This window comes from Zingiber officinale, chromosome 10B (assembly GCF_018446385.1).
Source record: "Zingiber officinale cultivar Zhangliang chromosome 10B, Zo_v1.1, whole genome shotgun sequence".
In the NCBI taxonomy this organism is placed as follows: domain Eukaryota; kingdom Viridiplantae; phylum Streptophyta; class Magnoliopsida; order Zingiberales; family Zingiberaceae; genus Zingiber; species Zingiber officinale.
The window spans coordinates 96,377,340-96,392,219 of record NC_056005.1 but is presented as its reverse complement, the minus strand read 5'-3'; the positions used below and the strand labels follow the sequence as shown (position 1 = coordinate 96,392,219).

The 14,880-nt window shown below is 37.2% G+C and overlaps 1 protein-coding gene across 1 annotated transcript; it reads right to left on the bottom strand.

Annotated features, from left to right (window-relative positions):
- Positions 1 to 12,759: 12,759 nt before the first annotated feature.
- On the bottom strand, positions 12,760 to 14,007 carry LOC122029294 (phospholipase A(1) DAD1, chloroplastic-like). Its single transcript, XM_042588225.1, has one exon. The coding sequence runs from the start codon at positions 14,005 to 14,007 to the stop codon at positions 12,760 to 12,762; it is 1,248 nt and encodes a 415-aa protein (XP_042444159.1).
- Between the last annotated feature and the right edge of the window lie 873 nt (positions 14,008 to 14,880).

Below are 14,880 nucleotides of genomic sequence, written 5' to 3'. Positions count from 1 at the left end.
TTATCCTATATCTTAGGAAATAAGTCTAGTTGGTTATTTTTTCGTTTAGATTTTTTTTAGGGTTTTGAGAGCTATATAAACTTATGCTTAGATGATGTTTAGGACAAGTTATTTTGATATTGAATCAATTGGTTTCGCTTAAGCCACGCTACGGCTACATCTCTTTTATTCTTCTATTCCCGCTCTTGTTTTTTCGAGAAGGTTTTTTTTTTTCAAAACCTAACTTGGACTACTTCTTATTTCATTATTTCTCTCTTGTTTTCTCATTAATTCCTCTAAAACATCACGCCTTAGAATAATCTATATTCTGCTCAGCGTCAGTTGGTATCAGAGCTCATTAAGATCCAATGGAGGGTCATCGTGGACGTGGTCGTGGTCGCAACAGGCAGGTTTCGAAGTAGAGAGGATTTTCGAGTTCAAGGAAGTATCTGATCACGTCAAAGTAAAATTGGTCGTTAGAAGGGGAGCCTTGGCGGAATGGTAAAGTTGTTGTCATATGACCAAAAGGTCACATGTTCGAATCCTGGAAACAACCTCTTGCAAAAAGCAGGGTAAGGCTGCGTATAATGGATCCTTCCCCGGGACCCCGCATGGCGGGAGCTTCGTGCATCGGGCTGCCCTTTATCAAGTTCAAAGGCCGATCCTCAGCATGGTGGGAGCAGCTTCAGCAATCACGAGAGAGACAAGGTAAATCTAAAATCACTGATCGGGAAAAATTTATGAGAACCCACTTTCTTCCCTTTGGCTATGCACAAACGTTGTTTCAACGACTCCATACATTAAGGTAAGGGGCTAGAACCGTCGACGACTATATGGAGGAATTCTATCAGCTTATTGCTAGGAACGATTTATCTGAAACCGAGAAACAAACGACAGTGCGATATTTAGGGGGATTACAACAACTCTTACAAGATTCCTTGAGCCTCCACTCACTCTGGACTGTTTCAGAGGCTTATCAGCGAGCTTTGACGGTTGAAAAATAGTTAAACCGTAGACCAACAAATAGAAGCGATCAAAACAATCGAGTTGTTCGCCCTTAGAATTTGTGCCCTTCCCAACAGCCACCACAAGGTTATTCTAAGACCTCTATCAAGTGTTTTCGATGTGTTGAACAGGAGCATCGAGCTTCAGATTGTAAAAGATCCCTAAATAAAAACAAAACAAAACTCTGCTGGTTGAGGAAGACATGGAGGGTGAATCTGAACAAATTGATGAGTCAATTTACGACAATGATATCGATGACGAGATTCCTTATGGAGATGGTCATGAGACTCTGGTCGTACGCAAGAGCTTACTGGTCCCAAGGAAGAATCGGAAGAGGATTGGCTGAGAACTAGCATCTTTCACACAACTTGCACAGTTGCAGACAAAGTTTGCAAGATGATTATTGATAGTAGAAGCTGTGAAAATATTGTATTTGAAGAAGTTGTGCAAAAGCTACAGTTAAATGCTGATCGTCATCCAAAACCCTACAAGTTGTCATGGCTAAGCACGGGGAGTGAGGTAACCGTAAATAGAAGGTGTCTTTTAACTTTTTTTTATTGGCAGCAAGTATTATGATCGAGCATGGTGTAATATTGTGTTAATGGACGCATGTCATGTATTGTTAGACGACCTTGGCAATATGATTGTAGTGTCATCCACGTTGGATGGAAGAACACCTACACCCTCAGCATTAAAGGGAGGAATATTGTATTGACTCCTCAACGAGAAGGAACCTCTTCAAATTTGGTAACCAATAACTCTACACTATTTTCTATGTCCAAATTTTTGAACAAAATAAAGCACGAAGACATGGTCTATGCTTTGCTTCCTTACAAAAGCGATGAAATAGACCTAGACTCGGATCTACTAGCTGAGGTGCAACAACTCCTATCCAACTTTGCTAATTTAATGGTTGAAGACCTTCCTCCGGGACTTCCCCCTATGAGAGACATTCAACACCAGATTGACCTCGTTCCGGGGTCAAGCTTACCTAACCGGCTGACATACCATCTTAGCCCTAAGGATGCCGAAGAACTACAATGACAAGTTGTGAAGCTATTGAGACGAGGCTATATTCGTGAGAGTATGAGCCCTTGTGCAGTCCCTGCCCTACTCGTGCCAAAGAAAGATGGTTCGTGGTCCATGTGTATTGATAGCAGAGCCATCAATAAAATCACGGTGAAATATAGATTTCCAATTCCTCGCTTAGATGACATGTTGGATCAACTTTCCAATCCAAAGATCTCCAAAATTAATCTTAGGAGTGGATACCACCAGATTCGAATTAAGCCCGGAGATGAATGGAAGACCGCCTTCAAGACACAACATGGGTTGTACAAGTGGATGGTCATGCCTTTCGGACTATCCAATGCATCCAGCACGTTTATGAGATTCATGCATCAGGTCTTGCGACCTTTCATGGAAAGATTCGTGGTTGTATACTTTGACGACATCCTCATTTATAGCCTGACACAAGCTTTGCACCTTGATCACCTCCGCACTATTTTTGAGAAACTAAAGGCGGAACACTTGTTCATCAACAACAAGAAGTGTTCTTTCTGCACAACCTCAGTTTCGTTTCTTGGATTTATAGTATCTACCAATGGTGTTAGTGCAAATCCATCAAAAATAAACGCAATCTTAGAATGGTCGCAGCCAAAAACCATTCACGACGTCCGAAGTTTTCATGGATTAGCCTCTTTTTACCGTAGATTCATTCAGAATTTCAGCTCCTTAATTGCTCCTATCACTGAGTGTCTCAAGGGGCGCGAGTTTAAGTGGACTGAAGTGGCTACGACTAATTTTCAACTAGTGAAGCAAAAGATGACAAAAGCACATATTCTAGCACTTCCAGATTTCAACAAACTATTCAAAGTAACTGTGATGCATCTAACATTGGCATTGGTGGTGTTCTAAGTCAATCAGGATGTCGCTTTCTTCAGCGAGAAACTATCTGGTGCTAAGAAAAATTACTCTACCTATGACCTGAAATTCTACACTATTGTGCAATCCTTGAAGTATTGGCGTCATTATCTTGTGCAGAAGGAATTTATCTTGTTCACTGACCATGAGGATTTGAAGTACATCAATGACCCACAGAAGCTGAGTAGTCGACACGCCAAGTGGGTAAATTATTTGCAGGAGTTCATCTTCACACTAAAACATCAATCCGGGAGTCTCAATCGTGTTGTAGATGCTCTAAGCCGTCATTCTTCCCTGCTTACTACCATGAGCATTAGGGTTATCGACTTTTGATCTTTCTCAGATATGTATATTGATGATTCCTCTTTTGGCAAGATATTTCAGGAGGTAAATAATGGTCTTTGCAATGACTTTATTTTGCACAATGGTTATCTATTTCGTGGACGACGATTATGCATTCCAGACTGTTCCTTAAGGCAACACATTATCAGTGAATTGCATAACGAAGGACACTTTGGCTGAGATAAGACATTAACCCTCATCTCTTCCGACTTCTATTGGCCCAAGCTAACCAGTGACGTAGCTCATTTCGTGGATCGTTGCTTTGTCTGTCAGCAATCTAAGGGAACTCTCACCAATATAGGTTTTTATACTCCCTTACCAATTCCCGAAGCCCCTTGGTGCGAGGTTAGCATGGATTTCGTATTGGGTTTACCTCGCACCCAACGGACTGCAGATTCTATCTAGTTGTGGTGGATCGATTCTCCAAGATAGCTCACTTTATGGCATGCAGAAAAACCATGGATGCTGTTCGGATTGCCACTCTCTTCTTCAAAGAGATTGTAGGTTTATGCGGTATTCTGCAAACTATTACTTTAGATCGTGATACTAAATCTGTCAGTCAATTTTGGAAGACTTTATGGGGAAAGCTAGGTACGAAATTAAACTTTAGCCGCGCCTATCACTCTTAGACGAATGGTCAGACCAAGGTAGTGAATCGGAGCTTAGGAAATTTTATGAGATGCCTCACAGGAACCAAACCGAAGCAATGGGATCTAGTTTTACCTCAAGCAGAATTCGCATACAACAGATCAAAGAACAGAACCACTGGTTTAAGTCCTTTCGAAGTTATTTATAGACGAAATCCATCTAGGGTACTAGATTTAGTCCCTATTTCGCGTCCAGGACAAGCTAACCCCAAGGCTGAGGAGATGGCCGAGCATCTGCGAATTATTCATAAGCAGGTTAAAGCAGGCTATTCAAGAAAGCAACACTGAATACAAGATCAGGGCAAATCGGCATGGACATTAGGTTCTTTTTGATGTTGATGATATGGTTTAGGCTATATTAACTCGTGGCCATTTCCGTGAATACAACAAGCTCAAAGATCGAAAGATTGGACCTTGCGAGATACTAGAAAAGATTAATGATAATGCCTACAGGTTGCGTCTTCTTAGTCATCTAAAAACTTCTAATGTTTTTAATATAAAACACTTAAGTCATTGTGCTCTAGAGCCAGATACACCCACCCTAAACCTCGAGGACGAGTTCTCTTCAACTCCAAGCGACTGATGCAGGAGGAGATCCAAATTGGATTTTTTTAAGTAGTTATTCGTTGATTTTTATTTTTTTAATTATATTTAATTTTGTCCTAAATCTTATAAACCAAGTCTTGTTAGTTAATTTATCCTAAATCTTAAGGAATAAGTCTAGTTGGTTATTTTTCCGTTTAGATTTTTTTGAGGGTTTTGAGAGCTATATAAACTTATGCTTAGATGATGTTTAGGATAAATTATTTTGATATTGAATCAATTGGTTTCGCTTAAGCCACGTTACGACTACATCTCTTTTATTCTTCTATTCTCGCTCTTATTTTTTTGAGAAGTTTTTTTTTTAAAACCTAACTTGGGCTACTTCTTACTTGTTTTTTCATTAATTTCTTTGAAACATCATGTCCAAAAATAATCTATATTTTACTCGGCATCAGATAAATTGAAGATGATTTAAGGTCCTACTGTCCTAGAGTGAGTGCAAGACATGAATTCTAAAACCTTTAAGGCTAATTATTGCTCTGAAGGTTCTCTTACAGAAACTTAAGATACATACTAAACTGTTCCTCTCTACTTGCAGCTACTATCTATCAAATTCAAACTTAGTATAACTAATGAGAGAATTCAACATAAGAACTATATGGCTCTGAAGGAAAAGATCATCCATGGCTCATGTACCAATTAGTGATATACTGTTGAACCATATCTACAAATGTTCATCAAATAGTATATTCACTAACCAGTATAGTTGTATGATTTAAAAAAACTATATGCAAAAATATGCTTGTGGGTCATCCATGACCCAAGAAAAGGAAAAGAAGACCATCCATGACTCCCAAAAGGACACTAAAGAGCATGGGACCAAATTTCTTTCGGTGAGGCATTTCTTCGAACAGCCTCGGGTCCTGTGCGTACTCCCAAATTTCCAGTCAGTAATTCATGATGCCCTTCTCGAACGAGGCTCAGGGATACGGCATCGGTAAGTTGGAAGGTGAGAGAGTATGTCGCAGAAGACGACGCCGGCGAGGAGACGGAGAGATGGCCGGCGAGGAGGGTATACCGACGTCGAACACATGGAGTGGTATTCACTATCTGATTTCATGCCTCGATGATAAAATGGTATAAAAGGCCCAATTCTTTCGAAGACGGCCCAATTCATTCAAATTTATATTTACGAAAAATAATTTAAATTCACTACTTAGCGAGGAAAAATCAAGATAATTAAATTAAATCAAACCGAAAATTGATTTTACCAACTTATTCTTCAATACACAAAATCAATATGTTCTTATGGTTTATAGAAACATTTGATTGTTAACATAAATTTTGATGTTAATTTTCAAAGGTGATGTGGTAATGATGAAGGATCCTGTCCTGATATTATGGTGAAGATCAATGGAGGTCAAAGTCAAGATAATTAATGGATAGATGGGCTTGGCCGGTTGGCCAAGGCATATTTCGACCGTAGGTTAAGCACTGACCCATCGTCTCTGACATGGAGTAATTGAACTGACGTTCACGGGGCGCGTAGAAGCCGAGCCGAGCGACTATCCTACTCGACCAAGGGCTTTCAACCAAGCGGCTCTCTCGTTCGGCGCGACAGTGGACTTCCGACCAAGCAAACACTCCGCTCAAACAGGGACTTTCAGCCCAGCGGCTATTTCATCCGGTGTAGCAGCAGACGTAGGGAAATCAAAATCCTGGTCGAGCGGCAATTCCGCTCAACCCAAACAACAGACACGACGAGATGTCCTTCGACATCCTTTTGGGAGCTAGTGTCGTTGACAGGCGACATGATCAAATAGAGGATCGTACGATGAGAACTTCCACTGTCATTTCAGATATATGCTCGGCCCATTAAAGTACTGTGTTAAGGACACTTTACTGGCATATCTCTTCAGAAAAAGCTTGGGATTGCGTGTTCACTTTAATAAGCGTGCACACACACTACAGGAGCCCTATATAAAGGGGGGTCCAGACATCGACAGAGGTAGACTTTTCTCACGATTTCTACTGTTGCAATACATTTCTCTTTGCTTCTTGTCTCGTGGGAGACTAACTTAAATGTCGGATGACCATCATCGGGACCCCTTTCCTTACTCGGTACTGATGTCGTTTATATTACAGGCGAGAACAAAGTCTATAGGAGATCAATAGGAACATCATAATCCTAATATCAGTCTCTTCACCATTAGGACAAGATCAAACGAATATAAAATATTTTTATTGATTTGATATCTTATCGTGGAACTTGAGAGGAGCGATAATATTTTTTATTTCTATATAAATAATTCATTGAATAATTAATTTGACTAAAAAAAATCCTTTTGTTTAAAATAAATAAATTAATTAAACCATAAGAAAAAGTTTTGTGGCCACAAAATAACTTGTGCTGGCAAAAGTCAAAATCAGTTGGACTTTCTAATGTGTATTCAGTTTTCGGTTTTGGCAGTGTCCAACCAAATCGAAATCGTACGGCCGCATTTTTTTTTATTAAAACATATAAAAAACTATTTTAAAAAAATAATAATAATAATTACTTTTAAAATAATGCTTTCCAAGATGAATCAAGATCCTCGTGTGTGTCTCTATACTCCATATCGACGTCTGTGATTTTGAAAGCTTAATTTGGACTGAGATTTGTTGGAGATGAAGACAAATTAGATTATCATTTTGACTCGTATAAATCATTTTTAATTTGTTGTTGTTATTCTTTTTTCACATTCATTCCCTCCATAAAAGTCACCCTCCACATTAATTGCCTTGTACGTGGCAAAGTACAACTGTCTTCGATCCTTTAATCCAACAAAGTGACCAAATTTAATCATCCTAAAATAGTCAATACGACGAACTAAATTTATCTGTTTTTTTTTTTTTACAATTTAAGTAATATAATGCTTTATGAATATATTTTTGCCCTCGGATTAGAGCGTTAGTTACGGTACATCTTAAGAGGTTTTTGAGGCCAGTTTAAGAATGTTAGATGATTAGATGATCATGTTTTTTATTTATTCTAATAGATAATAAAAATTATTTATAGAATTCGATTAATTGATTCAAAAAGTTAAAATTACACTATAGGCTTCCGCACAACTTTACATAACTGTGCATTTATATTAACACGTGTTCACTTCGCCTACCAAAAAAAAATATCAATATCAATCAAAATCAAACCATAATATGATTAATATATGGAAAATTTTACATGTAATTTTCATCAGATTTTACATAAATAAAATCCTAGCTAATTTCTTCTCCTTGTGCAGAATATCTCTTGATCTTAGAAGTACAACGACATTTTGCTTCAAAAAACTTCAAGAAATAACGAGACCATGTGAAAATTGTAAGAGAGGAGAGCTTGGAGAGATACCGAGTCGCTGCGAGGAAGATAACTTTAAACTCGATGTTTTCTTCGCAATGGTTACATCCCAATCGATTGGAGAAGTTTGAATTGATTGGCTGATCGACTCAGAGCACCTCTGTGCTTTGCTGAAAACTGTCTGAATCAATCAACCAATTGATTGACAATGGCCAATCGATTGGGTAGCATTCTGTGCTCGTGATTTTACTTCCCAATCGATCGATCGATCGATCGGGCTAGTCTTCAATCACGTCCCACCTTCAATCGATCGGTTGATCGATTGAATCACAGTTAAATCGATCGGCTGATCGATTGACCTTCCTTTGACTTACTTAACTCAAGTCCAAGGTTTCCAAACGTGACATTCAGTCAACCGTGACCTGTTAAGACTTCTTCATACCTAGCATCCGGTCAATCTTGACCTGCTGGGACTTCTTCATATCTAGCATCCTGTCAATCTTGACCTGCTGGGACTTCTTCACCAAGTGTCCGGTCAACCCTTTGACTCACTTGGACTTTTCTCCTCGTGTCAAGTGTTCGGTCAACCTTGATCCACTTGGACTTATTCTCTCGTGTCAAATGTCCGATTCTTCATGATTCACTTAAATTTCTTTCCACCAAATATTCGATCATTTTTGACCTATTTGAATTTTTTTTATGCTAAGTATCTGATGACTCTGATCGTATAATCAAGTGACCAGACACTTGGTTAGTTTTATGGCCGTCTTTTAGGAGGGAATCAATTAGATTATCATTTTGACTCGTATAAATCATTTTTAATTTGTAGTTGTTTTTCATTCACATTGATTCCCTCCTAAAAGACGGCCATAAAAGTCACCCTCCACATTTAATTGCCTTGCACGTGACAAAGTACAACGGTCTTCGATCCTCTAATCATACAAAGTGACAACTCAGATAATTCAGTCGTCTCATAATAATGAACCTAACTATATTTTTTTTTATAACTCAAATAATATAAAATAAATATATTTTTACCTTCGGATTTGAGTCTCTGTATAATTTTAATTATATGATCAGCAAATAATCATATAATAATATTATTAGAAATAAAATAAAATCAGATATTATTTGATTAAACATAAATTAATATAAAAAAATATTTGTGTGAACATTTAATAAATATTAATATTTTATTATATTATCCTCATTTATAAAATCAATTATACATCATTTTATTATTATTATTATTATTTAAACTTTATAATTTTTTAATATTTTTTATTTTTTCCTTCTCCAATTTTTTTTATATTTTTCTTTTTTCTTTACGTTTTTAATCTGTTTTTCCCCTTTTTTTATTTTTTTTTTACATTTTTCTATTGTTTTTACTTTTTTATTTTTTAAAGTATTTTTTTATTTTTTTTTAATATTTTTCTTTTTTGCTATATTTTTATTTTATTTTCATATTTTTTTCTTTATTGTCGGAAGGTTTATGTTTTTTTTTATAAAAAAAAAATCGGTTATAAAATCAATCATACATAATTTTTTTTTATTATTATTATTATTTAAACTTTATATTTTTTAAATATTTTTTATTTTTTCCTTCTCCAATTTTTTTTTATATTTTTCTTTTTTCTTTAATTTTTCTTTACGTTTTTAATCTGTTTTTTTCTTCTTTTTTTTTTTAACAAGGTTTATGTTTTTTTTTATAAAAAAAAAAATCGGTTATAAAATCAATCATACATAATTTTTTTTTATTATTATTATTATTATTTAAACTTTATATTTTTTAAATATTTTTTATTTTTTCCTTCTCCAATTTTTTTTTATATTTTTCTTTTTTCTTTAATTTTTCTTTACGTTTTTAATCTGTTTTTTTCTTCTTTTTTTTTTTAACAATTTTCTATTGCTTTTACGTCTTTTTTATTTTTTAAAGTATTTTTTTAATATTTTTCTTTTTTTCTACGTCCTTATTTTATTTTCATATTTTTCTCTTTATTATGGGAAGGTTTATGTTTTTTTATAAAAAAATTCGTTAATCCGGAATCAAGAAAAATCTTAGTTTTGTGAGATTTTTTTTATTCCGGATTACATGTCCGTTATACCGACGTATCAGATATGAAACATTACTCAGGAATCATCGATTACCTAAATTAAATAGAATTTTTGTTGATAATCTAAAATGAATAATTAAAATTATCAAAAATAATCCTCAATTAAATATACCTTAAAGATTTCTAAGGCCGGTTCAAGAATATTAGATGTTTAGCTGGTATTTTTTATTTATTCGGATAGATAATGAAAATTTTCTATAAAATCAATTTGATTATCTCAATGATGGTACCTAAATTAAAATCATACTGTAGACTTCCGCACAACTTTATTACATTAGCTGTGCATTTAAATATTATTATTATTATTATTTTACTGGTTCATAAGATCTTAAATTTTTTTAATTTAAAAATATTTTTATACATAACATTGAAAATAGTTTTATAATATATATATTTTTAATTTTACTAATAATTCGATTCATATCCTCTATTGGTATGGTCAAATAATGCCATATCAATCCTAATTCAACTCGAGTCCTCCTTTTAACACGTGTTCACTTCACCCACCTAAAAAGTGTCAATATCAAATCAAAATCAAATCATAATATGGTTAATATATTTCCTTTAAGTAATTATCATTCCTAAAAAAACAAAGCCATGAAATACATTAAAAAAAATGGAATTATTAAATTGTTGAAATAACTTAATAAATGCCTTAAATTTGGGATAATCTATAGAAGAAAGTGCAAAGGCTTGGGTATTTTTTTTTTTCTATTCTGATTTCAATAATGCATCTAGTAAAATCATTTTTATTATATGCTACTAATTAACTAGATATGTTTTTTTTTAATTAAATGTGATTTATATATTTAGTATAAGCAATTCAAGCATCGTTCAAATGTCTATTAGATGCCACTAAAATAGATACAAAATATCTCGTGCAATAAGGGTTTAGTAAACATTTTTTAAACCTTTGAAAGGCATTAATAAACCTAGCCAACAAATAATGGATGGTTGAGAATTTGTATTGGATGCCATTGAAATAGCCACTAAACATCTCGACATCGAAAATTTTGTTAAAATATCTGAAAAATGACCCCAAGTTTGGAGAAATGAAAGGGTTTGAGCAAACTTTTTGGATTCGATGTCCCTTTCAAGCTTCATGCATGAACTATGTGTGTGTAGATTTGACAAGTAGAATCCGCATGCTTGAAAAAGCTTTGAATGATCATACCAAAAACGTCTCCATGCCCTAAATAAGGAATTAGTTTTTTTTCCTCAAATTATAATTCGATGATGATGTGATAGATATGTTAAATTATTAGATTTCCATTTCCAATAATTGTTTCAATATCTATCGATATGATATATATTATATATCATTATTATTAATTTAATTTTGTGAAATATATGAAAGTTTATAATTAATATAATTAAAAAAATATGGTACCGCTATGTTAACGGTAGAAACTAAAATTGACAATTATATAGATGAGAATTCGTAGAGATGATAAAATCTCCCGTCCAGTTTCAACCTCCGACCAGTACAATTATTATTCCGTACACTCACCTGAGTTAGTCTTGAGGGCCAAGTTTTATAATTAATTAAAAAAATTGATGAAATAGCTAACTGATCCAATGGAAAATTTTCAATTCCATACAAAATTGTCACTGGATAAATTGGAATAGTAAATATGAATGTCCATCCTGACTGACAGTCAGTATTCTCATGTTCATTAAAGAGAGAAATTTCAAATAATATATTGTAACTGGGTCTTAAATTCTAGATTCCTATTTTATCCTAGTACCTAAACTTAACACCTGTCCCGAGCAATTTTATCAAATCATCTCTCCCCAAAATCTTTTATCTTGGGCAATTCTGTCCCAAGAATCTTCTATCCCCGTGTCCCACTCGTTGCCTTAGCCCACAGCCGGCGGCCTCTGGTTGTCGGTCCGATCAGTATTATACCCTGGGGGGAAGGTGATCCTAGGGGAATCTTCGTCGAGGCGATCAACGTCGGAATCTGACGATATCTGAGTTCCTTCACTGTTGATTTGCTCAGGGTATAATGTTGATCAAGTCGGTGCCCGGAGGCTATCTACAGTGGGTTGGGGCGACGCAAGGGGGAGCTAGGTATAGTCCTACTCGGACTGTAGTCTGAGTGTCCAAGAGTGATGAGAAGGGAAAAAAGTTAAATTTACTATAGGACAAAAGTAAAAGCGAAAGAGAAAGTTAGCCTGAGTGTCGGTGTCGACATCGATATTGGTGCTCATGGTCTATTATTGTGCTCAAATGATGTCTATATATTTCCATAATGACATGATATTATCCATTTTAAGTTTAGATCCTCATGATTTTACTATTGAACTCTCTCTAAAAAATCTCATACTAATAAAAATATTTTACATCATTTTAAATAGATGATCTTTATCAAATCTTTAGAATATGAAATTTTAATTGAATCTCATCACCCACATTCTGGGTAGATCATCCGTTCCACCATTGACGAATATGACATGGAGATAGAAAGACTTATCCGATCTCGTCATTGACGCCCAGATAAAGACAAAATAATTGTCAAGTTTTGACTATAATAATATAAAATAACAATAACTGTGATCATATTGACAATTACTAACTGTCACACTCTCTACTCGATGGGTACTACTTCAAGAAGAATTCACGTATGATCTGCGATCCGACCGACCTGGCCCTTGGCCGGCGGCCAACGTGGCTCCTCCACGTCCCTCTCCGGCCAACCACGTACGTGCGTACTTAACAAGCGTGGACATGCATTTACATCTCTTTCTCCGTCAATTAATTGATTGATTTGTAAGAGAAATTAATGATTAATTAAGCTAATCTATCGAATTTGATTAATTAATTAATTAATTGTACAATGAGTACGGAAGGATTTAATTAGTTTAATTAATTCGTTCTTATGGCGTTGGCGAGCGACGGGCACAGAGGACAACCGCCGGCGCCGCCGGAACTGAGCTGGTCGACCAGGTTGAGGTAGAGGCCGAGGTCATGACAGGCCACCACATTGCCGGTGCGCCGTCCGCTGCTTAGCCGCAGCTCCCTTCCCAAGTCCGCGTACGCCCATCCCGTTTTCGACGCTAGCCAGTTCGGCAGCCGCCACCCTGCCCCTGATTCCTCCTCCTCTGTTTCCGCCGCTTCCGCCGCCCCCTGTTCTTTCTCCGCCACGAACCCAGCCGGAGGCACCTTCGGGATGATGTCGTCGGTGTTAACGATCCGGAGAACCTTGGTGCCGGCCTCTTCCAGCCCCCGTCGGAAGCTCGCGTTGCCAACCCTCGGACCCCCGAACGACACCACCGTCGTCGTCGACGGGCCCTCGTCTTCCAGCGCCGTCGTGACGTCGTAGGCCGTCAGCACCGCGACCGCCGCCCCCAGGCTGTGGCCGGTGATCGTCAGGCTGACTGGCGGCGCTGGCCCGCGGGAGTACTTGTCGAGGAGGCGGCGCACCTCGCACCGGACCTGGTCGCGGAGGCTCCGGTGGCCGGAGGTGAAGAGACTCCAGAAGCCGCTCTCCACCATTGGCTCCGCCGCGCGGGGGGCCACCGGGCCGAGGTGGGTCAGCGTGGCCCGGAGGTTCTCCGCCCACTCGAGGACCGTGGCGGTACCGCGAAAGGCGACGACGATGTCGCGGCGGCCGAGGCGGTCGATTTCATCTGCGTCGTCGCAGACGGCCACGTAGCCGATCCAGGCGGTGCGGGGAGAGAAGGGAAGCCAGGGGGCGTTGCCTGAGGTGGCTGTGAGGTGGCGGGTGACGCGGTAACCGGTATCCGGAAGGCCGGCGCAGGGGAGGAAGGAGCCTTTAGGGAAGCGGCAGGTGGCGTAGGTGGGCGATGAGGGTTCGAAGTCGAAGCAGGTATAGGCGGCACGGGCGAACTCGCCGTACCGGAGGATCTCCGACCGGAGGCCGGAGTCCAGCGGGTCGAGGAGACCTTCCCAGTTGTTGTCTCCCTGGTATTCTCGCCACCGCTCCTTGATCGCTACGGACGTCGGCGGAGGTGGATGATCATCTCTCAGCATCGAGAATGCTGCGGCCTTCGAGGAGGTTGACGCCGCCACCATGCACGGCCGCTTCGCCGAAGAAGTGAACGGCGAGGCCGAGGGCCAAGGAATGCCGGTGGCGACCGCCTGCAGCTTCATCGATCAGTTAGTTTCGGTTCAATTTCAATTGATCGGATTAGAGCAAAATGAGGAATGAAGAACAACTTCAGCTCCATTCACCTTTATATAGACAAAAAAAAATAATAATAATAAAATAAAAAAAAAATCATTTTTTTATTTTTTTATCCATTTCAACCTCTATATTAAAAAAAAACAGAAGAAGAAAATTCTATGGAAAAAGGCTCTTATTTTCCTTTTTATAAATTACTAGTATTTTATAATTATATAATGTATTTGGTACTCAATTAAAACTCTATTAATTATATTTTTAATATTTGTCATAATCTGCCCATCATTTTTCATATTTTGACAGGCATTTAATTAAGTTCTAGTCAAAGTTTCATACCAGATATTCGAGAATTAAAAAGCTAAAATTATTTTCAAAAATAGATTATATATATAAAAAAAGATGATTTATCTAATTTTATTTCACTTTATGGATTTCCCCCTTATTCAATTGTTTTATTAATTCTAAATATTAGTGAGGTAAGTGAAATACATTATAAATAAAAAAACATTTTAGTTTCCTACTTGTTTTCATATTTTTCCATTTTACCTTATAGGAATTTTTCATTCCAGTCTCTAATTATTTTTCCGGAGGCCCGTAAAAGATTTTTCCCGAACCAAATTTCTCTTAAAGTAAATAAAAATAAAAATAAAAAATGTGGTGGATTTAATTTAAGCGGTGCCTAAATCCTTTTTAATATGACAGATAATACGTCACTTTCGCTTAATAATAATTTTTTTGTCGGAACTTTAATATTTACTCTGGGGAGAGTAGCACGTGGGACACGAGGGACTGAGGGAGCACGTGGGTACATGTTTAATTGTTTACTATTATTCCTATAATAT